The sequence below is a fragment of the Chelonoidis abingdonii genome, chromosome 1 (genome assembly GCF_003597395.2).
Source record: "Chelonoidis abingdonii isolate Lonesome George chromosome 1, CheloAbing_2.0, whole genome shotgun sequence".
Classification (NCBI taxonomy): domain Eukaryota; kingdom Metazoa; phylum Chordata; order Testudines; family Testudinidae; genus Chelonoidis; species Chelonoidis abingdonii.
This window is the reverse complement of record NC_133769.1, coordinates 187,697,964-187,725,332: the sequence shown is the minus strand read 5'-3', so window position 1 is coordinate 187,725,332 and position 27,369 is coordinate 187,697,964. Positions and strand designations below refer to the sequence as shown.

Here is a 27,369-nt window from a genome sequence, read left to right as displayed (position 1 = left end):
TGTTTGACTTACAGGCCAGTTACTAAAAATAAAGACTTCTGTAAGTTGTCTTGTTTGTAAGAAGAATGATGACATGTATGCATAATATGTTCAAGTTTATTTTTCCTTTTTATGATGGATGAACATTGGCTGGCTGGCTGTTGCAAGGGTTTTTTCAGTCAGTTATTTTTATAGTTTTTTGGGGGGGGGGGTTGGCTCAAACTTTCCTTAAACTGGTGACATATTATCTTAAAACCTTTTCACCCAGACAAGCCCGTGAAAACTTCCTCAAAAGTACTTTCATTTTAGGTATTTTTGGATTTTTTTAAGGGGAGGGAGAAGGTCACAAGCTTACTGTGTTTTGTTATATAAAACATTGCTTTTTTCCCCAAATTATTGGCTTAATCAGGACTTTTCCATGTTGACATTAACTAAGGCTGACCAAGTTGCCTGGGTTCAAGGTAGGCCTCGCACCTGATTTGACTGAAGTCCTTAAAGGGAGGCACTGCAAGGTGAAATAAGCAAAGATCATAAACCATAAAAAATCAAGGATGAGAATGAGAAGCTTCACCTTCAGGTCAAAAAGTCACCTGAAGTAAGACTGAAGTTCTTGGAACCATAAGTCCGGTCAACTTGGGGAGAGAAAGTCAAGACATCAAGAAACAGGCTACACCTGCATCAGACAAGCCTTTGAGCTGCATCAGAGGGAAGCTTGCTAGCAAGAAGTGCTGTGCAACTAATATCACTATTTGGCTTCTTGACTGCAGTTCCAGCTACTAAGCTGTAAGAGTCCAGTAGACTCTGGACGCTAAATAGTTTGTGAACCCCATTATCTTAAGTGTCTTATTTTTCCTGGTGTCTATTTCTGTGTGTTGTCCTTGTCTTTTCATCCTATCATTTTAGCATGTGAAAGTATGATCATGGGGTGCATGTTTGTATGAGCACCCATAAAGTCCGCACAGGGAAAGTACTTGAAGTTTTCCAGGTTTAAGCAGTCCTTAACACAGTCTTGTAAAGATGCTCATTAAAACATGTTGTGTGTTGAAAAGTCCTAAGAAACTTCAATTGTCATGTGCAAAATTGGTATACAGGAATGATCAAACTTCTGCTTGTCAATATATTCTGTAAAAATCTGTATTATAACATCTCTGTTAGGGAGGAGGGGGAGAAAAGGGTTAACTACCACTCAAGAATTCAGATCGGAGAAGGAAGCTTTGTAATTGGTTCTGAGGTTGTGGTCCAGATTTTAGATGATTTGTTTTTGGTATCAAAATACTTAACCAGCTGGGGTTTATAGTGAATCTAGTTGGAGTTTGCAACCAAACAGATAACCACCTCCTTAGATCCTTTCTTGGAATTTATAAGAATGAATTTGTTGTATGAATCTAATTATTTAACTAATTTGGTTATTTAATTCCAATCCAATATTGAGACTAACTTGTTGATTTAACCTTGATTTGACAGTTGTTCTTTATTCTTTGTTTCATACTGTTAGCAGAAAATTAGCTTTGGTAATATGATACTTGATTTTATTTTTGTTTAATAGTTTTAATAAAATGTATAAAACTAATACTGAGTCCTGTTTCTTTCAATAAATGGTGTGGGTCCAGGACCTGGGTGAGTATCAGCAAGTTATCCTAAAAGCCTGACCAGCTCTCCCTAATTAGACCTGGTCTCAAGTGATCTGCAAGATGTGAAGGGGGTCCTTCTATTGTCTGATAAGAAACCATTGTTATTATCCCAGTATTGGGATGATATGTTCGTTCTATAGCAAAAGATGGACTGGGAAATCTTGAAAAGATGTCTGTTTTCCTCTCATCCTTGATTGGAAAAAGATCAGAAAGGAAACAGGCTGAGAGGAGTTAGGAATATACTTAACTTTGCTAAATTTTAGAAATGGCTTTGAGAGAATTTCTTGGGATGAGCTGCTTTGCTTCAGTTGCGCTGGATGAAAAGTGTGAGGAAAATACCCATTGTCTTTGTGGAACTCTTGTTACCTGCATTTTTTTTTCAGATAAGAAGTTCTCCCCCTGCCCCTCCCAAATTCATACTAACTTCCATAGCTCAAAATGTTTTCCCCACTATATTTTCATGCCTGAAATGAATTTATCATGTCATATTGTGGGGACACAGTGGAACACTCAAGGAACCCAAACCTGAAAATTAATCTCTGTTATTTTAAGCAAAAGTCTATTGATAGAAAAGTTTTACCAACTAAATAAATATGAGTTATGAAATTAGGTGAATAAGGATAAGTGTCTATAAGTGTCTGATAAGTGTCTGATCTTCTTTTGGTGAACCAAGCACATAGTGTATGATAAATTTCTACACCATTCCCCAAACCAGACTACCTTACAATGATAACATAACAATTAGTTGTCAAGAGAAAACATAGATCTGAGGTAACTTTTGAGGGTAAGAAATGAGGAAACAAAAGAGATCCCTATCGTTTGAATTAATCTTGTGATATTCTGTTCAACCAAACAAAATTGATTCCATTTTTCTGTGCAATACGGACCTGTATTAATAATAATATTTTTCATCTCCAAGGACATGACTGATTTATAGATAATCGTACACTGTGGGCTATTTTCACCACTTTGCAGAGGTAATGAAATTTGCACTGACTGCTGATTAGCATTGGCGTGTGTAAGAAGAACAACATGTAGCCACAGTGGTGGAAACGTAGCAAACTTTAAAGAGTAAGGGTTCTCTGCAAAAGTGTTTTAGAAAAAAGCCATCATAGAACGGGCTGGCTGCTGATATTACAACTTACAAATTATTCTTCTCACACATACAATGAAGAGCAGGTTTTTGTGTTTGCTAAGTATTTTTTCCCATTAAAGTTGGTTATATCACACTAAGAAGTCTAAATTGTGTATAACAGAATCTTAATAAAATTGCTCTTTCCATGATATTTGGTTAAATATTTTAATAGCAGATATTGATTTTTCTCTCCTGGAGATTTTTGAAGGACTGTTTTAACTTTTTTCCTCAGTCCTAAGGAAACTTCCAGTGCAGGAAAGGTGGCATGTCTTGTAGAAACAGTTTTCTGTGAAAGGTAGGGTGTGCTGCTTAATGGGTTAATTTTGCAGTAAGAAAAGCTTTCATAGACTTTGACATAGCTGACACAGCTCACTCTCAGTGCCCTACCATAGAAACATATTAGAGTCCTTTCATTTCTGCCAAGATTTGCAAAAAATTGCAAACTATAAAGCTTACAAATGTAATCTTCACTGTGACACTTTGTGTAGAGGAATGCATCTAGGAGAATTAGGTAGCCTGATGCCACTGTATCAGCTCACACTCCAGTTGCATTTTCTCATTATCTTGAATTTTCACACTATCTTTTGTTCCAACTAGTATGTGACTGACTGGATCTCTATTTGAGATCTCTGCTTTCTTTCAGCCAATTCTCTGGTTAAGAGGGTAGTGAAAGCAACATATTTATTCATTATATCTAGGAGATGTGGATAATAAGTGTGGCTCATAAGTACGTTCTAAGTGGAATAAACAGCATAGACATTTGAAAGTAGGATAGTGGGCAATAACTGTGTGACTGTCTTCCAATAAACTTATCTAAGGAGACCTTTATTATAATTTGTATCCGCAAATGTTTTTTCGCACTGACGCTGATCACAAATTGGTGGCTAGTGTACAAAAAGGTGACAAAGTCAGATAGGAAAAAGAGTGGCAGAGCTAAAAAGGGCCTTGAAGGGAAGACTGAAAACTGTATGATGGAGTACTTTCTGTATACTCTGTTAATAAAGTAATATGTTTTTGCTATTTTTCTTTGAAACTGCTCGATGCTTATAGCAAAATCAGCATCCTCCCTGGTGTGTAATCTGTGCCTCTTTAAGAATTAACATAATCTCAATAACGGTGAATGGTCTGGTGATTTGAGAAATAAAAATTGGCTATGAATTTAGCCTGCTTATATTACTGCTGACTTTGGGAAGTGACTACCATCAAGTAGCAGGTTTAATATATCAAATCAACTTTTGTCTGAAAGTGATAAAATCAAAACTGGAGCAGCATGAAGTGTGTGGCGGGGGGAAGCAGCTTATTTCTTACACTGTAAAAGATGATGATTTTTTCGCCTTAGACTTAGCATAGTGGTAGTGAGATATAAGGCAAATTTATAAGTCTTCCTCTGGACTATATACATTTATTGTTTAGTGTGAGATAAGTGTAGCTACTTAGTTCGTTTATAAAGTTCAGTGAAAGCACCTTACACTTAATTGTGCAGAAATGAGTCATAAATGAGGGGAGTTTATTTACTTCTCTATTTCTTTTTTTATGGGAAATCTGTTGCTTTCATACACATGGGCAAATTATTTTGGTTTCATTGAAAGTCTTGCAAAACAATAATAAGTAGAAACCAGCATAGTAGATTAGCTAGAAATGTTTTCTAGGAGACATGTATGGATATCAGTGCACCTCTACAGCAAAGCTCATACAAAACACATTTGCCTTAATTCATCCAAGGGTTAGTTTTCCTTATTTGCTTTTCCTTGTCCTACTAATGTTGAGGTGTCCTTCTGTAGGATACTATATTGATACATGTAACTACCATTTCAGCTCATGATCATATCCATCATCCCTTGCTTGAGTGGATTTGCAGTTATTACTTTCATGTGCCTTGTGGTAGCACTTACTGGAACATTCTATCTCCTACCGTTGAGCAAACTCTTCTTAGTTCCTAAGATTTAAAGGTAACCTTTGTTCTGTGTCAAGGGTTATGGCCTGCTTAACCACACTTATGCTAACTTATGCTTCAGCTAATGTCTTACAGGATACTGTAGGTTTCTTGTGTTAGAGCTGAATATAATGAAGGCAGATAAATATAGGAAGGCAACACAGTGAATACGATAAAGGCAAGCCTACGGGCTACACAGTAGACTATTCTGTGGGTACAAGTTGAAGGATGAGTGTCTTCAGCCACTTGAAAAGTGCACCAGTAGTCTACTAATGCATATTCTGGAGTGACTTACTGCTGTGAGAGTATGGCTTATTCATTTTACATTTAAATGTTTTTTAACTTGTAAAAATACAGTTTTATGGGGATTGAGGTAAATTGCCTTACATTATGGAAACAAGGTCCTATAATCAGGGCCGGCTCCAGCTTTTCTGCTGCCCCAAGCAGCAAAAAAGAAAAGCCAACTGGTGGCACTTCGGTGGCAGTCTAATCGCGCTGCTTCATTCTTCGGCGGTGGGAATTCTGTGGCGGGTCCTGCACTACCTCTCTTCCTCTTCGGCAGCACTTTGGCGGCAGCTCAAAGAGGAAGAGAGGGACTGAGGGACCTGGAGATGCTGTCCCAATACCAGATGGAGTGCTGCCCCTTTGTATTGGCTGCCCCTAGCATCTGCTTCCTTCGCTGGTGCCTTGAGCAGGCCCTGCCTATAATAGTAATGAGAAAACAACAGGAAAGAGATTGCAAATAAATTTGAACTACTGCTTTGACTCTATTTGTTTGATTTATTTATTTCTTTTTACCTTTTTTTAGATTAGGAAATGTATTACACCCACTCCCATTTGTATCAAGGTATAAAAATAAGAGCCACTGTTTGCAGACATGTGGTTGTGGGAGTGCACATCTGGCAGCCAAGGACAGGATTTTGCCTCTTTGAGATAGCGCCTGTCCTGTGGCAGCTTGACATCACTTCCAGCACAGGGTTGTACCTAACTGTGAGGGGCTGTTGTAGTCCTTGGAGTTTAACTGAAGTTATTAGTAACCATAGAAGAAGTTATTAACACAAAAGTAGATACAAATGGATGTGAATTGATTACTCATGCCGTTAAGTGACAGCTTATCATAAGTCCACCAATTATTATGGCAAGAACGACAGTGTTTTCCATTAGTCATCTTTTAACGAGTCAACGTTTAGTGATAGTTAGACTATGGAATCTGTACAGTGAAGCTTAGTGGTACACTATCTCAGATATCACATGGTGAAAACTGGATGAATGTTGACTATTTTTTTAAACGAAGACCACTGTATTCACAAGTAGATATGTGATGGTGAGGGATCTATCTGGCCTTCTCTGTGTCTCTCCCCTCTCTTCCTGCCCGCAGCAGGCATCAGTACCCTGACACCCCCCTTGCCTAGGAAAAGTCCATTCAGTTTTGGCTACCAACAAGACGTAGTCCTCCAGGGGCCTAGAAAGGTTAGGAAAAGATACGAACCAATCAGGAGCCAGCAGACAAGTTAAGAAGGCTCATCTGCTTTGTCACAAGGAGGGCGGGGTGCTGGGTGAAGCTCTGCATTCCAGATCTAGGTCAGACCTTAGTCCATTCCATGCTTTGCTGCACATTGGGCTACCCACATTTGCCATTCTTGCCTGTCAACTGCCCTTCTCTCCAAATATTGCCATTTCATGCTGAGGTGCTTGATGTTGTTCAGAACTGTTTGTTTCCATGATATTCGCCGTCTTCCTCTCTCTCTCTTCTTGCATTTTCTGGCTTCCATTCAAGGATGGTATTTGGTAAGTGGTTGGTTTTTTCCCCTCATTCTCAGCACATGTTCCAGCCACTCATGTCTTCTTTTGTAGATTATTTGTGAAAGGGTACCTTGTCCAGAAATTTTTCTGGCTTCTTCATTCATCTTCTTATCTCTACATATTATTCCCAGTATTCTTCTCAGACATTGTCATGAAATGTATCCATCTTTTGAGTATCTTTCATGTTAAGTTGCCATGTCTCACTGCCATATGTTGTGATGGCGATAACAATTGCTTTGTACACATTCAGTTTTATCTTGAGGGAGATATTTTTGAGTTGCCAGATGTTTTCGAGTCTTCCAAATGTAGCATATGTGTTCCTGATTCTTCTTCTTATTTCTTGGGAACTAGTACCATCTTGGCTGATAGTACTTCCAAGATGCGTAAAATTCACCACCTTCTCCAGTTTCTCTTATTCAATTTTTATTTCTGTCCTTATAGTCCCCATTAACATGACTTTACATTTCTTTTCACTGTAGCTCAGACTTTGTTACCAGTTTTTAAATGTCATTACCAAGTGGTTCCTTTTTGAGTTTGTAAGTTCAAAGCTAAATTATGAGTTTAACTTTAATAAACTATTAAACCTTGGTGCACCAGTTGTCTTGCTATAAGAATGCCACAGTAACCAATAGTGGCATTCTTTAAAATCTGAAATATAAAAATAAATCCCTCATAACTGTGGTCCATAGCCAGTTAGATGTTAGAAAGATTAGAAATATTCTTTCCTTAATGTTAGGAGTTTCTCCTATTATCTGTTTCCTTTAACTGAATGATATCTCTTAGATTGAAAGTGTGTGCTTTAAAAAAGCTTAGCAAACTTAATATTTTACACTTATTTCACCAAACAACTGGGGAAAAATGCAGATCTTTTTAATTTATTAATTTAAAGTGGCACGTTACTACGTAGTAAAAGTGAAGTGAATTAATACTGTTTTATTAGTGGTCCCTTGCAGTCCGTCTTATTTTCCAAAGTGATTCCTTTGTTAGAAGAATGTTAGTTGGCACTAGTGATAGTTGTTCAGGGAGGAGTGACAGCCTTGAAAACTGATTTAAATCAATAATGAAAAGTGAGGGACAGATCCTCAGCTGGTGTAAATTGTAAAACCTCCATTGAATTCAATTGAGCTATAGCAATTTAAGATCTGCCCAAAATAAGTATTTTGCGAAAGAACCTGAATTGTCCCCAGGAGATTACTTTTGAGATGTCACTGGTAGCTCTCCTGCACATATTGCCCACAGTGTCTGCGCCAACACATTATAGAAGTTCTTTGAAAGGTAACACTATCCCCCGTGGTACTCTAATATAAATTGTTGTAGCTCTATTGGCTTCAGTGTGCCCTGGTGCAAAAATGCAATGGTGACCTCAGCAACCTGTTGGAGCTGGAAGCAACTGCTTAGTGGAATTTTGGACTATGTTATCAACATTGTGGTAGGTGATTTGAAGGTGGCAAGGAACAGTGGAGATTTTTCTCTCAACTTCTTGTTTTCATACTTTCAAAGTTTTTTGATGTGTAGGTTGATCCTGATGCAACCTTAAACAAAAACTCTGCATAGTGGTAGTTATGTTCATTTAGTAAAGAAGTGTTGCATCAGATATCTAATATTACATCATGGTGCTTATGGTCCAAGGGCATTATTGTTCCTTAATTCAAATTGTTGTTGTTCACTTTCTTCAGAGTTTTTATGTGATATTAATAGCTTTTGAATTAGGTAAAGTAGACAACTTGTTACACATCCCACCCCAAGGGTGACAACAAAGCATTAGCCTAGGGTAGCAAGACACTAGCCTAGGGCCAAGGGCAGTGCTCATGTTGTTTTTCTTCTTTCAGTTAATGGATTTGGAAGTGCTTTTTCTGCAATTTCATGTTGTGATTTCTAGTGGGCACAGCTCCTGAGTGCTTGGTTTGTCATGTTCACTTACTAGTATGCTCCTGTGCAGTTTATTACAGGTTTCTAAGATCATAATATTATACCATGGTCACACACCTAAATACTCAAACACAAGAGGCAGCTGGCATCTGTACTCATTCCAAATGGAAGCCCGAGTTCTTATGTCTCTGGGCCTCTCTGTTCTCTATCAACCTGCTCCATGGAGCAGAGCTGTGCTGGGTCCTAGACCTCCTGTCAGCGAGGAGTCAGATCTACAAATCAATGAGAATTTATCCTTAATTTGTCACTTCTTGGAAGGGTCTTAGCTGATTCTAAGTTACTTGGGTCTTCTGGGAAATTTTCCTACTGGCCAGACCGATCCAGTGGCACTTTAGTGGAGTGTGACATGATTTCTTTTTATAGTTTTTGTCAATCTTATTATGATTTTTCAGGAGAAAAATGTTGTTTGTGAGTAATGATCTTTTTAGATTGTATGCTGTTCAGGATGGGGACCATGGCTTCCTCTAGGTTTGAATAGCCCCCAATGTCTGCCACTGCAATATAAATAATAATAATAATGGAAGATACTGTGACAGCGTTACGAGTGTTTTTAAAAAAATACTAGCCCCTTTAAAGCTAAGAAATGAAGAGGTGAAGCTGAAAAGTTATCTGCCGTGTTGGTTACCCTCCTGTCTTGCTGACTTCATAAGGTATATATGAAACTGTAATTCTGAAGCCCCCTAATAAATGATAATATGCCAATGCTAATGCACAAGAGATCAGGTTACTATGTACTGTTTAAATATATATTTAGGGACTTTTTAACTGCCCATTTTTTCACAGCTAAAACTTCCAGGCTTCTTTGGAGTAGCCATCACAGTCCATTGTATAAATTCATATTATAGTGGCTTTCTGCAAAGGTGTGTTTTGACTCAGTAGCATGTAACAGCTAATTTGGAACTGTTGCAGTCCCTCATGACAACGAGTATTTAGAGACTCTTAAATCCAGGGGCAATTTGGCTTTGCATGCATGCATGCAAAGTCTGTGTGGTGGAAATCCTTTGAGGGAAAAACTAATGAAAATGGTGCTATATGTGTAGCGCAGTGCACAAAGTAAACGGCCTTCCTTTCAGTGAAACAACTTGTACTCTTGCATAGATTAGGGGCAGAAATAAAATCCATCATCTTTCTCTCTTCCGCTTCCCCCTCAGAAAAGTACCCCAGATAACTCTATGCATTAAAGTACTAGTGAAGGCCGTTGCCAGACCTTTTAATGTTCATCATTTTAGAAACAGCATGTTAATTTTGCATCAATGTAGAAGAGGACTGAAGTATCGTGATTGTCTTATTATGACCCTAAGATAGGATTTGAAGTCAGCCTCGTGAGGTGAAAGGTTGGAACAAATGCAAGCCCTGCTGAAACCAAAGGAAAGGCTCCTAGAGGGGTTGAATCAGGCCTTTAATCCTTTGCTCTGCTTTGCCTCCTGATATTGATAGTCCTTTGCAAACATTTGGGTATCAAAACCACCATGTATTTTAGAATGTAGAGCTGGTCATTTTTTTTTTAATTTTCACTAAAAATATTTGTCAACAATTAGAGCTTTTAAAATATTTTGACCTGAGTTGGTTGAAAAAACAATTCATCAAAAATTCAGAAATACCCAAAATATTGACTAGTTATAATGGCATTATTGGAAGTCCCCAGTGAACACTGAATTAATACTGGGGAAAAAAAGGATTGTTCATTGGTATTTATGAAATATGTTTAAAAAGTTGTATGGGGTGTATTATACCAGCCTCTTGCCAATGTTCTTATTCTGTTTTTCAGTGCAGTATACTGATATATATGAAATTCATGCTTTTTATTTTAGTGTATATTTCTAATGCTTTGAATTCCTGTCTTGGCAGAGAATAATGATGCTTTCTAATTACAAATTCTCCAGCTAAATTTTAAATGAAATAAGGAACATATGTTCTGGCCATATCATGCTGGCTATATCATTCATAATCTGTTTTTGGCCTTTGAAATGATGAACAGATAATTTTACTGTATTAGTTAAAGGATGTTGTAGCCACTAAAAAAACTCAGACCTGCAGCATTGGTTTAACACATTATTGCTAGGGCAAGGCTCAGTTTAATGATCCAAATGCCAGTAAAACAGAATTCCAAAGGGAGAAAAACTTTGTGATCTGTGAAATGTAACCTTATTTCTCAAAACTTTGGGGGCAAATGAGGCATAGAAGATATGTTCAAATGTATACTGTCTGAAACGTAATGTTAAATCTTTTTCCTAACTACTAATGCACTGCAGAATCCTTAGTTGAAGTTTCAAGTTTCATGGATCTGCTGCTGAAGGTGACATTACATGAGTCTAAGCAGTTCTGTGCAATGACATTAGATTGGCAGCTCCATTGCAAGCATTTTTAGCATCTTGAAGGAGCTAAAGGTAATTTGTGCTGGTAATTAAGAAGATTGGTTTCATTTTTATGAGAAGGGATTTGGAGAAAAATTAGGGTCCTTTTTCAGAAGAGGACTTGTTTGCCAATGTACTATAGATTCTAACTGAAATTGTAGGAAAGAAGTATATACCTAATAGCTGGAGCAAGGTACTAGAAATCAGGACTCATGGGTTCTTGAAACAGCTCTGCCAATTATTTCGTTGGGTATACTCATCTGTAACCTGGTTACACATCTCACTTACAAAAAGGTGTGATGAGAGGCTCAACCAACTGATGTTTGAACTTAAAAAGGGTTATACAAATACAGTACACAAGTGACAGATGGAAGTGTTTTTGTAGTGTATAGATTTCAGGGATGACTTTTCTTTTTGCACCACAGCAACCCCTTGGTACAGATTTCAGGGACCAAAAAAAAGGGTAGAATGAGCCACTGAAGTGTCTAAACGTATATCACTGTCATACAACACGCTTATTGTAGACACACAAACTATCCTGGGAAAGGGCTTGCGAGCAGGGAGGAGGTCAAGAAGGAAAAAACATCAGAAGAGTTGTAAATTAAGAAAGTAGTAGAGAAAGGACAAGGGAAAGGGACATGGAATCTCCTCTCATAGAGAGCAGTGTCAGAAATGTCTTTTTAAGCTGTTTCTTTTTTATTCATATAGATTAACTGGGAATTTCTAAAGCTCATAGCTGAGGGTTTTGTTTTTTTTTTGTAATGGCAATAAGGGGTATGTATGAGTCAGTACTTTTTGAAAGCCCAAATCATCCTAACTATGGCATTAAAAATGAGCAAAGGAAGGGTTAGCTGTCATGTTTCAGCCTTTGTTCTTTCTGCACTCTAGTAGTTTGTGTGATAGTGGTACAAGACATAGTCACACATCTGTAGAGACACATTAACCAATAGGTCTTGAGGCCCAGGCACAAAATGCAGTGATTTTGGATGTGCCCATCTGTTGATTCAAGCAGGTGAAAGAGCAAGAGAACAACAGCTATGAGTGCAGTCTGGGAGGGCATGGGTATCCAAAGGTATGTGTTGTTCAGAAAGATTATTGGACCCATTGGCGAGGGTGTGTTACAGTTCCCCCTCTGTGCCCCATTTGCAGAAGATATAATTCTGTTACAATCTCAAAGCCTTGGCTGCAATTTTTACAAAGCCTTGGCTTCAGCTGAAGCAGCTCATGAGTTTTAGATCTGGAGGTCCCTGCTTCAGTGTTTAGTGTGTCAGCCAAGATGGCTGCCATCACACATGCTCAAATGCTTGGAAACCCCAAGCTGTATTAAGAGAGACTAGCAGTAAGACCCTACATATCAAGATGAAAAATTAAAAAAAAAAACCTTCCCCTCCCATCCTTTGTCTCCAGGATCCCGTCTTCGCCAGGAGGACTTTCCACCGCGGATTGTTGAGCATCCTTCAGATGTGATAGTCTCTAAGGGAGAGCCAACAACTCTGAACTGTAAAGCTGAGGGAAGGCCAACTCCCACTATTGAATGGTACAAGGATGGAGAGCGAGTAGAGACTGACAAAGATGACCCCCGCTCCCACCGTATGCTGCTGCCCAGCGGATCTTTATTTTTCTTACGCATTGTACATGGACGCAGGAGCAAACCTGATGAAGGAAGTTATGTTTGTGTTGCGAGGAACTATCTTGGTGAAGCTGTGAGTCGCAATGCATCTCTGGAAGTAGCATGTAAGTAATCCAAAATATGATCACCGCCTTCTAAAATTAATGTAGAACTTTGTAGTTGCTTTGATGGTAACATACAGCCCTCTCATGCAGTACCGAGTTAGCAGATAATAAATGTAGATAAGCATATCATTGTCCCTTTCACTATTACTCTTAGCCAAGCTGTTTTCACATGCATCTATTCTGTTGCAATGATCATGCAAAATATACTATTTATACTGAGGTACTATTCTAGCCTCTGTATAATCATAATTGACATTAGCATGGAGGAATCCTAGTCTCCCTTTAATGAGTAATCTAATTTTGAAATTATGGGTCAAGTTGGTTATACTGAACCATAACATGAAGAATATCATTTAATACAAGGGTGCACTGTCTCTTTCTCCTATTAGGTCATCTGTTACTTCTGCAGAAGTAGTCAGTTTCCAGTCTGGTGACTCATGTACTGTACTGTTGAAAGCCTCAATCCCTTCAGAGTTCCCTTCTGCCAAAAACTCAGTGCAGGTCTCATTCATTATGTGACAGGCATGTGATAATTGTTAACCATTTCTCAACACATTTAGAACAGTCGGATTCCTATTGATTGGCTTTATGTAACGGTGAAGTCATCACCGATCTTCTAGAGAATTTGAAACTTCTGAGACCCTCATGCATGAATACTCTGCCTCCAAGTGAACAAGCTGAAACAAGGTCATTTTATTTGCATGTCAAAGAAGCTTATCTTTCACAAAATGTAAAGTTACTATGTGTTAACTGCCTCTAATTAATTATCTGGGTTGAAAAGGAGACAGGAAGGAAAAATAAATTTCAGCATGCAAAATGAAGTCAGCTAATTCTGGCTGTGCATTTTCATATAAATGAATTTTTTAAAAACGGTTAAAAAGCAAAAAACACAATTCTTTTCTTAGACTTAATTTTCACTACAGGGAGGCTGCAAGGCTCTGATTCAGCAATCTTTCCCTACTCAGCAAAGCAGTTAAACATGTGTTTAACTTAAGCCCCATTGACTTCTGTGGTAAGCACATAACTTAAGCACTTAAGGTGAAGAGGGATGAACTTAAGCATGTACTTAAATGCCTTGCTGACCTGCCACCCAAGTATTTTGCCTACTTTTTTTTTCTAGGTGGCTAACCTTTTTTAATCTTCCAATTTCCAAATCCCTCCATTGTCATACAGCCACCCTTGTATGAGGATAAGAGGTACCTTCTCCATGGCTGATATCAGTTATAGTCTTTGAGGAATAAGGGAAGGAGTTCATATCTGAAACTACCAGAAGTAATTGAAGAGTACTGGAAGAACTGCTGGTTCAGTTTCCTTAAAAGAATTTCTCCTGCTTCAACTGACTTTTGTGTGTACAATGCTAACCATTAGTTAATCTTGATAGTTTGTCATTATCTTCATACATTACGGAAAGGACATTCCTTTGAACTAATTGTCAGATGATATGGGAGCTAAACAGTAGAGTAGGGTAGGTCAATGCATTATCTTTCATTTCGTAGAACCTTGTTTCAAAGCTTTTTCAAATCATACCTGAAAGGTAGTTTATAGTTTTCTTTCAAGTCCTCAGTGAAGACTTGTCCCCATCACAAAAGCATCACATAGTTTTGCACAGTTTAGGATTGTAGGCATTTTTGCACTGCAGAGACGGATAGCATGAGAGAGGTTGCAAAGCTATTTGAAGAAACCAACATAGTGTGTGTGTGTCCAGCTAACGCTGTTAGATTATTACTTCTGAGCACTTTATTCACATGCATGATTGTTAAGATCTCTGAGAGAGGTTATGTTGTCTTTATTATAGGTATAAACATGTTTGGCTTCTTTACTTGTAAGTTAGGCTGGTACATGATGTTAAGATTAAAACATCTACTGTCTGGATACAGAGTAGAAAAACTGGTGCAGTTGCACCTTGAGTCATTGCATCAAAATGATTGGTTGTTTCAAAATAAAAGTATGCTTTTATTGCATCAAATCTTACTGATCTCTACTACAATGACTGCTGAGAGTCTCTAGTTACGAACTGTTCAGTCTCCTGAATTACGATTTTAACCACTGCAGCTGGTGGCAGGTCATGCATGAACTGAAAGTCAGATAACAGAAGACTGCAAAAATAATAAGACTAGGTTTCACTGTTTTAGGGAAGGATCACAGAACATGAAATCTGAGAGCTGAAACCATAGCCAAAGATTTGGTAAAGGCATCGTGCACCTGACACCAGATTATTTTACTGTTTTTGTACCTTTGAAGTTTAACTGACTGAATTCTCCAATTAAACTCTTTGGGGATTAAAGGGAACATTCCTGGGCCATTTAAATTAAATGGTGCTTTGTCTTTTCTTGAACTGAAACATGATGGTATGAGGGACTTCATAAAGGATGGTAGAAAAGTTTTTAAACATGTTCATTCATGATTTAAGGGCAAGATTCTGCCACACTTACTTACTTTGTGAATAGAATCTATTGATTTCACTGGACTATAGACTCAATAATATACATTCTTATTAACTTTGTGACCTAGACATCTTTTATAGCTTAGGTAGCATTGCTTCCAAAGTTCATCATTATGTTGGACACCTGACTGGGATTCAGCTCTTATTGGAGACTGCAAAACAACACAACTCTTCCCAGTTTACTGCAAAAGTTCATGTATTTTCTCATTCAAATGTCTATATATTTTTTTATGCATCTAAAATAAATTCCCAAATGATTTGTAGGCAACAGCCCCTTTAAGGCTTTACATCAAGCTTTGTGCATCATAACTGTTTATAGGATGTTAGAGACTCTCTAGAATTCAGTCTCCATTAGAGAAATGGCCTATTGCTGATAACTGTTGTCAACAGTGTGTCCCGTGCACCACTCTATTGCTGAATTAAAAACCGTTTATCTGCTAGGTAGTTGGGACACTACAGCATTGTTAAGAGAAAGCATGATAGGCCACATTCCGCCAGGTCTCACTCATGCTATCTGTAATGGTGTTGAAAACTGTGGTCTCTAACCAGTTTTCAACACTCGATAAAGAGGAGCTAGTGGGGTCCTTTTACTGACAACCATTGCATGGATCATTTTTCCAGTGTAGGTGGGCCCTAATTGTAGCAAAAGGGAAAGGGTTGCTTTTCACAGATCTAAAAATACTTAAATCTCTCTTCTATTTTGGTAATTAATCAATAGTGAATTATTTAAATATCTGTATTAAATTGTGTCTCTTTAAAAATGTGAAGCTGAACAGTCCCTTTGAGAAGAGGCGCTTTGTAAATAAACGTTTAGTTTTATTAGTCTCTCAAATTACTGTTGGGAAACTGCGCATGCTTTTAGTCTGGGCAAAGATCCAAGTGACTGGTTCATTCTTGTCTCCTTTTACTACTGTTTTGTATGGTTACCTACCGCACAAACACCGTGATTCTTGAACTTATTCATATTCCTGTGTTTAGTTGAAATCATTAGAACTACAAGGGGCCATGATTCAAGGAAGCATATAATATTTAAAGTTAAGCATGTGCTTAATCCTTTCCTGGATTGGGGCCTATGGTTGCTGTCTTAGTTTTCCTAAAAAAACTAAAAAAAAAAAAAGAAAGTCTTACTCCTAAAGATTTTCAAAAATATTTTTATTTGAAAGCATAATTCATCATTGATGTGATGCATTTCAATCATTCTTGGATTGATGCTTGGGTTTCTATTTTTGTAAGAATTTCTTGCTAACCAGAAAACTAATTCCAACATCATTGATGGATCTGACATTTGTGTGGGAATTATGTTGCGTTTTTCTTTTAAATAGTTAAACCATTAATAATAGGCACTGTGCCCTTAAACCAACAGAAAATAATTGTTTTACTCAAAAGAAAAAATGTGTTTATCTTGGGTTCATATGTTTTAAATACCACAAATAGAATTTTTATACAACTTACAGTTGGTATTAGAAGCATCATAAATGTAATGCCCAAAATGTGCCTAGGATCATTTTAAATAATCTGCTATAAAAGGTAGGTTTTAAGTCATCTGTCTTTTATGAAATGCCTTCATTGCTTTTTAAATGTTTTGAAAATAAAAGCACTATTTTTCACAAAGCAAAAAATTGACATGCCTGAAACTGTGGTGTGGAGTTTTCCAATGGGAATATTGGGACACACATTTGCGGTGGCTACTGTAGGTAGGATTTCAGTTTCAAGCACTAGGGCGCCACATGTAAGGAACAGAAAGAGCATAAGGAGTCCTCGCACTGATTCAGGCTGTCTCTGATCTAGCCTGAGTCAGTGGCAGCCCCCAGAGATAACAGCTGTAGCCCCAGGTGTTAAATATGTGACAGCAGCTTGATCTATCGACCAGTGTAAGAGGGGGCTCTGGTCTAAATGAAAATTCATGAAAAATTGATGAAGTCCCCAGATTATTTTTTTTCCTTTTTCAGTGCTGTGCCAATGCAGTGAGGAGAGATTAAATGAGGTGTTGAATGCTTTAGTGGCAAAGAGGTTGTGGTTCAAAGGTTAGGGGTCATGAATAAAAAGATCATCTCCCTCCCCTACCCTTTGCTTTCCTCTAAAACAAAACACAAAGGCTTCTCAGATTAGCCAGACTTTATTTTGCTTTTGATATCAAAATACAAAAAGGGTAATTGTTCAAAAGCAGAGGTATTTTTCACTAAAAGGGAAGGAATGTGGAGGCTGGGGCTGATACAAAGGAGTGAACAAACTCTGATTCGTAATTCAACTGGAGAACCAGTAATAGATTAAATTCCACGACTGCAATATAAATTTTGGCCTCCATCTTTCAGGGTTTGTGCTTGAACTGAAGTCATTAGGAGAAAGAAAAGGTCTTGCATTATTTATAGGTCACAGATTGCGGGAACAGCAAGCTTTGGAACACTCTCAAAACATAATGGTCCTGTTTGTATTAAATCCAAAACTAAATTGATGCTTTATCTGTGTGAGTAAGAGAGGTTACAGCAGTAGACTGATGTTAGCAAGAGGAGTCGCAGGTGTTCTCCAAAGTGAGCCAAATCTTTTACACAAGAAATCTAATATTACAACATGTCAATTTTATTCGTAAAATGTGAAGATTAAAAGATGAGAGGCATAAAATATTGACTAAACAATCATCCATATATCATAAAAATAATCCCTTCAGATATTCTATGAAGCTCTTGTAGGGGGCAACTGTGTGTTGATGACAATGAAATTAATTACATTTATCAAAGATACTTGAAATCCAAAGCACCTGCAAAATAACATAACATAGTAACCTGTGCCACATTGGCACAGTAAAGTGCATTGATGACCTTGGTCTATCCTTACTGCACAGATATTCCCATTTAAAAAAAAATAATTTCACAATTGGCACTAAGTGTCAGTGTCAGCAGCGAAATCAAGCGCTCAGTGGTCAAAGAGCTGATTTGCTCTCTGAAGTTTGGAGGATGAATACTCCATGCACCCTTTTTAGTCATTCACACCTTTGCCAAGGGACTGGGCAACACTACCTGTCTGAACTGGTAGTCATCTATGTTCTCTTAGCAGGGGTATAAATGACTGCAAAAAGTGGAATGCTGTGGCCAGTGGTCCTTAAAGAAGCTGGCTGATGCAGAAGAGCAGGGCATTAGAGTGAAGCCGGTACTGTCCTTCCCACATTTCAGTTTTTCTAGGGATAAATATGGTACTCCTGGCCTGTCAACAGAACACATTTCATGAGTGCAACAGTTCCTCTTAAAGGGGAATATTGTGACAGATGTGATAAATAAGGACGATATATTAAAAGAAAGGATAGTTGAAATGCTTTAAGGGAAAATATGCTGGAATTTCATACTTGAAGTGGGATGAAAAATAGACAAATGTAGTATCATCTTGTCTGGCTTCCCATCAGCATTGTTCACTGTCAAAAATGTAGCTTATGATGAGATGTAATTGTACTCCTTCTTTGCCCTCAAAGTCTCTCCAGGGTGGAATTCCTAATCAAAAAGTCTGCTAGTCTTTAACACACCTGCACGACTTCCATCAATGGTGATGAGTGGTGTATATTAGTGGGTGCATGAACTCAGCGAACCTGTATAATAGTATCAGTGCGAAAAAGGCCAATGGCTTAAGAATTTTTTTTTTTTTAAAAAAAATCCCTCTACAGGATACTTCTGTAGCAAGAAACTGATTATCTGGTATAATCCACTGGTGGTTACCACTATAGGAAGTTACAATATGATAAAACATGTCAGTAGATGATACACACACATTTATTTCAACAGTGAAAATATGAAACTAGAGAACCATACAACTAACAGTGAGTGAAACCACTTCAGATAAACCACTGTCTAAAGGAAACATCAGCTCACATTCTTATTTGAGGGTCAAATAAGTTTTCTAATTATTTCATTTATAGTTTAGTTTGTATTTATAGGTCACAATCTAGTCCTCTGGGAGTAGTAGGAGCAGAACTACCATGAGAGAGGCTTTTTTTGTGTGTGGTATTTCCTACTTGGCTGCAGCCAGAGTAGAGTGGAAATATGATGGAAATCCTGTTCTCACTAGATATCCAACCTATGAGATCAGGGTGAGTTCCGACACATCTGGACTTTTTCAGTACTTCTCCCAACTTCACCTTCTGTGGTTAGTATATTTCTCGCTCTCTGATTCAGATAGTGCTCTAGCTCCCCAAATAACTATATGGAGCAAAGAAAGGTAATCTATTTCAATGTTCCTTTTAATGATTAAGGTCCTGATCCTCCAATAGGGTATCCCAGCCCCAGTCCTCCACCAGTTTGTCTTCACGTGGGCACCAAGGTTCAGTTGTAGATTCAGGATCTAAAATGTTAGCGACTATTCCGTCATTCCAGGGTGGACTAAATGGGACCTGGATCTACAAAAGTTTCAAGAACCCATAAACAACAGCAGCAACAAAAATGCAGTCATTTTTGGTCTCCTTGATCTTTTCCCCTGTTTTCTCTCCAATCATCCATTCCCAGGGACCTGTCATACTGGGCTGATCTTCTCTGCAGCTCTCTACACCTTGGATAGACTATTGATTTCTCACCCCCCAAAAAATGTTAAGGGCAAAGCAAATTTCTTTAAGATATCCAGTTTGTCCTCTGAAATTATCTACTCAGTGCCCACTACTTTCTCTTCACAAAGAAAAAGCTGACATTTCATTTCGGAAGCTATTTTGCAAAGCTGTTGATCTGATTCTGCTTTTTAATAATCTCTTGCACATCATTTCATTTGATTTTGAGGCTTCCTTCTTTCTCTCGCCTTTGATTTTTATCGAGCCTGCCATTTATATAATTTCTGAACAGTCTACTTGATAAAAGGTTGAAAGCTAAGCAACTGCCAAAGAGTCATGTATAATTTTCTTTAAAATACCTCCCAGTATGTGTGGGTTGATCTTCTGTTAGTCTGTATTTCATGTACTCATTCTGTGCTCGACATTTTTCTAATTTTAGTCAGTCCAGGAAATAACACAACAGATCTCAATAACGCTGTAACATCAAATTATTTAACACATTTGCATTTCCACACCTCTGCTCCCTTTCCTGAGAAAACTATGAGTGCTATTTGAATATTAATTGAAATACTGGCTATTGTTGGCATATGCCTCAGACATGTTGTACTACTTTGTGTTGTCAAATCAGATAAAAAAAAATTCATTTGAAGCAACACTCCAGACCTTTCATTTGCAAACATTACATGATCTAAATACTAACAAAGTGCCTTACACTGCTAATTAACAGAAATCATTAGGGCAAAGTTGGTGGATGTTATACATTAATGGGCTTTATTTGTTCATGGAAACTAGACTCTTATCATTCCTCCTTTTCATTTTTAACACTCATCCTTTCTATCTTCATTTACAAAGTTCTGTGTTTCATTTTTCTAGTCTCCAGGTGTTAAAACTTCACCATGACTTTTGATGATGATGAACCATTTCAAGATGTTTACATTGGTGTTTTTGATTGGCAGTTTGATAATATCTGATGGCTCTACCAGTGGGAGGAGGGAGGGGAACCAGTTCCCAGTAGACAGGTATCTGTTTTACATTTTTCAGTGAGCACACATATGGACTTCTGTGGATGCTTCCGGTGTTACTTTTTCCTGTGTAGGGAGAGTAATCTTCACTTAAGCATGTGGCATCAACTCACTCCCCAGCAAAATTCTAACATAATTTTCTTTTCAGCCCTATATGCAAGTTGGACTATCATTTTCTTCCATCACAGATACCTGCATTGTTGTACAAAAGGGTGTGAATTCTTGTGGTCCTGCTGGACTCTTCCCTGATACTGCATGCCTGGATAGAGATAGTGGCCATGTCATTCAGGATTGGCAATGACTTCTTCGACCTTCAGCTTTCTTGGAAACTTTGTCCTATTCTATTTGTAATAGGATTTGTTATTGTTGTTTTTTGTTGTTTTGTTTTGTTTTTAAATTCACTTGGTGAAGTGGTAAATGCTGAAGAAATACAGATGTTTCAGCTTGTAGAGAATATGATGGCTTGTCCTCTCAATGGGCTGAGCCATCACTAGATCATTACTCCTGTGACTCTCATTCTGTCTCCATTACCAATTCAAAGCCATGGTCCTGCTTTTCAAAGACTTTGACAGCACAGGGTAAAACTGTATTAGTAACCACACCTCCAGCTATGATCCACAAAGAAAGTTGCACTTTCTGGGGCAGCGCAGCTCGCAAGACCCAGAATGAAAGGTGTGAGAACCAGAGACAAAGTGTTTTGGAGTGAGGAGTGCTAGATGTTGAATGTTCTTCCAGAGGAGCTTAGAATAATCCTAAATCTGACTACTTTTTAGATCACATTACAAGACCAACTTTTTTTATAAAGCTTACTTCCCATAATCAGAAATGTATGCATAGCACACCCCTATTTTATAACTTGGCAGGAAGTGACAGATAAATTAATTTCATTTCTTAAGGCCGTAGAAGAAGAAGTCATAATAAGACGAGATTAAAATGTAGGAGTTCCTGTGTTTTGTCCACTAAAACCACACCTTCCACCTGGTGAGAATGTGTAAATTCTCCCAGCCTGTCACTTTTTATCAGAGAAATACAATAGTGGCAACCTTGAGGCAGCCTTCAGATTTCTTGTGACAAGAAATATAAACTCTTGGCAGATTTAAAGTGCATACTTGTGTTTTTTTGAATAGATAGAGGGTTTTTTTAATGCTGATGAAGGAAACTGCAAAGCTTTGGTGTGGATGAGTGCCCAAAGGTTTTGAACCATGTGTAAATGTGTTAATTTTGAAAAAGAAATGGGCTGGAGTCATACTAGAAAAGACTTTGGGATCTTTGAGCTTGCCCCAATGGTAGCAGAAACCAGGGTGTACAGACACATCAAAATGGAGATGGGGACAAAAGAAGTGAATGACTTTTTTTCAAATTTTCAAGAAGATTTGGTTTGCAATTTCAATGAAAATTCAGAATGTGTTTTACTTCAGAATAGGTAGTTTCCTGGTGCTACTTATTTTTAATGTGGTAGTTGGTTAACCTTAAACAAGATTTACTCCTGGTTAGATAAGCATTCAGCTGGTTGGCTATCAGTTTAGACCTTATTCTAACTCATCCAACCTCTAACACTGGAAATCTTGCAAATAAAAGCTCTCTGTTGAGATTTCCGCTACTGCTTTTATGTAGTCCATTGAAGAGAGTGGAAATACACAAGAAAAAGCTATTAGGGTATTAAGTCACTCTTTATTATCCCTGAAACACTTTCCCCATCTTTACCAGAGAGACCATCTTCAGGGGTATGTGTAGGGGGGAGGAATTCTCTGTATCATGCAGAGTTCAGAAACTGAATATTTTATTTTTTGTCTTCTGTAGAGAACATGTTGAATCTTTGTTTTCTCAGATTAAAAATATGAAGAAACTGGTAATATAAAAAAAATCTGTGCAGTACAAATCAGTATACAAGTTATAAGTTGATGAATTAAATCAGAAATGGAAGGGCCTCCTGGGGAAGAAGTTCCTTCTGCCCGTTTCAATGGGTGGAGCTGAGAGACGTGAGTAGAAATTAGGGATGGGGGAACCCTTTTCACATTACTCTCTTTTTAATTGCCATCAATAGGCTACCTGTCCCGAATGGAAGTGACTCTTCTTTCTTTCTGGTTACTTATGTGGATCCAATTGTAGTATTTTAGCATCTCAGAAATGTTTAGTGAGATTAGCTCAAAGGATGTTGTAAGGGTAGGAAAGTACTGTTATCCCCATTTTACAGATGAGACTCAGAGAGATCCTGACTTGCCCAAATTCACACAGGAAGTTGTTGCAGAGCCAGAAGTTGAAGACAGGTTTCAACCACAGGACCATCTGTCTTTTTGTTCTTCCCACTCTCTACCTGTCATTAAAAACATAATCAAAAAACCAAAATCTGTTTTCACTTCTTCTTTCACTCTGACCACACACATTTTGTGGCAACATATAAATGTCAAGACAGTGGGTAAAATAGAGGCCTCCCTTAAGTTCTATGTCTTTTACAAGGAATTAACTAATTGTGTAAATTCTGTTCACAATCACCTTGTGGCAAGGTTATGAGACTTTTTTTTCTTTTTCAGTGGGATAGTCAATATAAACCATAGTTTATAGGTAAGTTGCCTCGGGGGAAAGAAATCATAAAAATCATGGACAAATGGTTTCCCTTATGAATGCAGTCTAAGTGCCCATATGCACTTTGAGGAATTAATAGTGTGGAGTCCCAGAGTTTGCACTCTCATGAGTAGAAGCTATTGATTATGGACCTGATTCTGATCTCTCTCTCTCACTTGTGTAAATTGGGACTATCTCCGCTGGTGTAAAACTGGGGAAAATGAGATCAGAATCAGTTCTAACTTTTTCAGGCTGGATTTGCATCATATTTCCTTATTATATACCTGTATAGTGAGCCAGTGAATGAATATAAGATAGAATCAGAACGCCCATGTTATCAAGCCCATGTACTGTTGTTTTTCATTCCAGCACTACAGTGGTGTTTAAATGTAGCTTTTTCACCCATCTCTTGCAACTGATTTGGTCTTTACAGAATGACTAATCACAGGGCATAGATCTAAACAGAGTCACAGCAAACAGGTAGATGAAGGGGACAGTTTTATTTGAAGTGAAGTTTAAACTGTGAAACAGAATTGCTGCACAAATAATGTACACAATATATCTGAAAATATCATTTATAATTCTAATATCCTTATTGCCAATGTTATGAAAAAAATATATCCTCAAGTTATAGTGAAACATGGAAAGTATTATTTTACAGCACACTTTACAATATATAAATTCTGCATAGATTGCAAGTTATACCCGTAAAAGTTCTCATGCTCTGGACCCTGAAAGGAATGCTCATATAATCTTCAAGCTTCTAAATTATGACAAAGCTCCTCTGTTAAGAACACAGTGAGCTCAATTTAATTTCAATATAAGATGGGTAGATTTCCAGCCTATTTTATTTGATTTGGTAAAATCCACTATATAATATTATCTCTAGTATATTTGCTTTATTTTCCTCTTTCCAATTAGTCTCATAAATATGCAAAAGCTAATAAAAGAAACATAGCATAGTTTTCCCGCACAAATTCAGACTTACAAAATTAATTGTACATCTTGATCATGATTTTTCTGATTTAGTGGCCTTTTCTGGCTTTTGCTGTAGTATCTGTGAGAAAATGTTTATATAAATATTTCTGTCACCCAATAGCCCAGCATCTTTTGGAGCTTAAGGCCAGTATCAGTGTCTATACTTATTTCCATATGTTGCATCAGCTGCAGGAAAAAATGTGTGCATTTCTGCCAGCCATTTTTCCATCACCTATCCCAGAGTCCTCAGCTGAGATGATCTCTGGAGTGACTGGTGCGGTGAGTGATGTAGTTAATGAGATCCAGTGACATCATGACCCCAACCCCTCATGGCCCTGGCTCTCCTCATCCATCTTCTTAGCCTCACAGACTGTGAGACAGTGTGTGGAAACAGGATTAAACAAGTGTGAATAAACAAGTTCAAGAGCTTTCTGTCATGACTGCCAACACTGGACAGCAGCAAAGTGAGAGACTAATAACCCGATGTGGGGGAGCTAGGTCACTTTACCACAGATGCACCTAGAGAAAGTACCACTTTCTATGTGGTGATTGTTTTTCAGACTTCAGGAAGAGTTTATATAAGACTCATGTGATATCTGTGAGGCTTTGTCTGCCATTCTTTTTTAGTCACACAGCTGGTGGCACATGTAGTCCAGGGATGGGTAATACATCATTTAAGGCTCCATCCGAAAAGGTGCAGAGGCCAACAGCACCACTAAGCAATCAAGCCTTCGGTTTGTACTGTGAACTACTTAAACTTTGATCTCTTCAGAAAATAATTGGTCTTTCTAATTTAAAAAAAGATAATTTCATTTGCTTATATGAAAAACAATCCAGAATGTAAAACATACCATAGAAAAGAATCATAGCATTTCATATAGGAGCTCTAGCCTACGGGCTTATTTTCTAATATGAATTTTTTTCCCCCTTAATATGATTTCACCCTGAGACTATTTCTAAACATAAGATGCTGAGATAAGGCACACTTCTACTTTCCTGCTTGTGGCAATGGTTCAGGCAATGTCTGTCCTCTGTTTGTCAAGACCTACTGTTACCCTGTGGCACTTTTCGATACGTTGACCAGTTGGTGATTAAACATATTTATTTAGTTCAATGGGTCAGAGCTATTGCGGCAGATAGAAAATTACTAATGGATTATCAGTTTCAGCACCTCTGACGTCTGGCCTTAATGTAGTTCATCATCTGAGAATTCATAACACATTTGCCTGGACAATAACATGCTCAACTACCCGTGTGATCATGGATCTGGATATTGGAAACATTTTGTTCAGAATTAATAGGACATATGTCACAGAAACTAGAAGGCTATCATTTTTTTCCATGGTTGCAAAAGCATCCATTAGAGTTGACTAGTAAATCTGTGCACTAGAGTCCGTACAGAGATTCAGTTGTAGTTCACCAATATTTTAAATATTTCTCTAGAATGTCAAAAGAAACTAAATGGTAATTTTAGACTTAAAGCTGGTTTATCTTCCACACTAACACAAACATTGATTAACGGGACATTTAAGTAAGAGAAAGTATATAATTGGTATTTTTCCCTGTTGTCTTTTCTATTACACTGTCAAACTGGTAAACTAATATATTGGAATTAAGATACTTTATTTGTATAAGCATTAAGTCATCTGTTTCTCTATAATCCCTGATGTCACCGTTGACTGACACCAGAACCCAGTCTATTTAAGTTCCGCCCAGTGTCTTGGCAGTTGCCTGAGCTAAGGTACCAGAGCCTGATCCTGAAAGGTGATTAGTGCCTTTTGCTAAGGACTGAGGGCCTCAATATGGGACAGCATTGAGCATGTTCTTAAGTACTGTTCCACAAAGGCGTGGTCTCCTGGACTGAGGTTTGTGACAAGGTAGAACAGTGCTACTATACAAGCTCCCATGCAGGAGGAGCTAACCTGGACTCCTGTCCATCACATGGGTGATAGGAGGTGGGAGTACAAAGGAAAAGGGGAAGTGGTGTAGTCATGGCTATGTAGGAAAAAGACTGTATCCTTTTCCCTCTCATCTGGCAAAAAAAGCTGCCGAGGTCCCTGGCATTTGGGACCACTCTTCTGAGTGGCTTGTTTTTGTTTGGACTCCGTAAAAGAGAGCCCCCAGTAAAGAGATTAAAACTCTGCTGCTTGTAGTTCTGCTTGCCAGTTTAAGGGCTTAAGTTCCCTCAACTCCCACTGACATCAGAGAGAGTCAAGGGCACTCACAAACTTTTGTGAGGCGATCAACACTTTACAGTATCTGGTCTCCAGTGTGTGGACTATATGTTCCCAGCTATTAGCCCCTCTTCCCTTTCCTCCCAACATCTACTCCACCAACAGCACCCTCCCACAATACTTCTGCAAATCATTCTCAGGACTGGGGCCTGCAGTGCTGAACTATAATTCACTAAGAACTTTAATCATGTCCCTATTTATCCAATTATACAGCAGTTCCTATATCAGTTAAAATTACGAGAGTTTGGGATGCCAAAAATGAGTTACGTTTCATTAAGGGGAGATTTTCTAAAGCACTGAAAGTATTTAAGATTACAAATATCATTTACTTTCACCTTAAATTCTTATGCAGTATGGCTGAATTATGTATGTGAAGACCTTATACTACATTGCAGAAGGATTTCACTGCATAGCCATTATTTATTCTTTTTGGGTTTGGCTTCTGGCAGCACAGGTATGGAGTGTATCATTCTGTCATGGAGGTAATCTGGGCAAAGAAGATTTTGGCACAGTTTTTCATCCTCCCGGGTCTGCTTCCAAGTTGTTTCCTCCCTCCCAACCTAAGAGCAGCAGGAGCCTCCCTGTGCAGGTTTCTTTACTTGCTTCACCTTACCCTATCTAGCCTCTAGGCCATTGTAGAGGAGAAGCACAGAAAGCCAAATATCTGCCTCTCCTGTTCCACTCTACTGCACCCATGTATAGTGAGTCTAGTTTGCACCTGTGACGAACTCTACTGTGTGGTGCAAATGGCTAGCTGTGGGAATATATCATGCTTCCTTTCTCAGCAGCTTAAAAGGGGTTCCTGTGCATCCCTCCACTACCACATCAGCACTTCCTTCCTCAGTCTCCTCCAGTTTAGATTCTGAGTGAGCAAGAAGACATTTCTCCTGATAGGTGAGGATCTCTGAGGAAGAGGCAGTGGACTGAGAAATAATAAGTTTGATTGCTCCTTTAAAGAAACAAAGGAGCAATAAATGAGAGCTTTATAAACTGAGGGTAAATAATCCTTCCTTTCAAAGATGCACAGAATTGATTTATAGTGAAAATAAAACAAAATTATTAACAATAGGACATAGGTTAGGTGATACTAAGTAAAAGGAAAATAGAAAGTGT

General features: G+C 38.1%; 1 protein-coding gene across 17 annotated transcripts in view; it reads left to right on the top strand.

Moving 5' to 3' along the window:
• The window catches only part of ROBO2 (roundabout guidance receptor 2), a 653,740-nt gene that overhangs the window by 57,898 nt on the left and 568,473 nt on the right, over positions 1-27,369 (top strand). For all 17 annotated transcript variants that reach the window (XM_075073141.1, XM_075073108.1, XM_075073151.1 and 14 more), the window contains exon 2: positions 12,172-12,498. In XM_075073141.1, the coding sequence (XP_074929242.1) occupies positions 12,172-12,498 (327 nt within the window). The remainder of the gene's footprint in view (positions 1-12,171; positions 12,499-27,369) is intronic.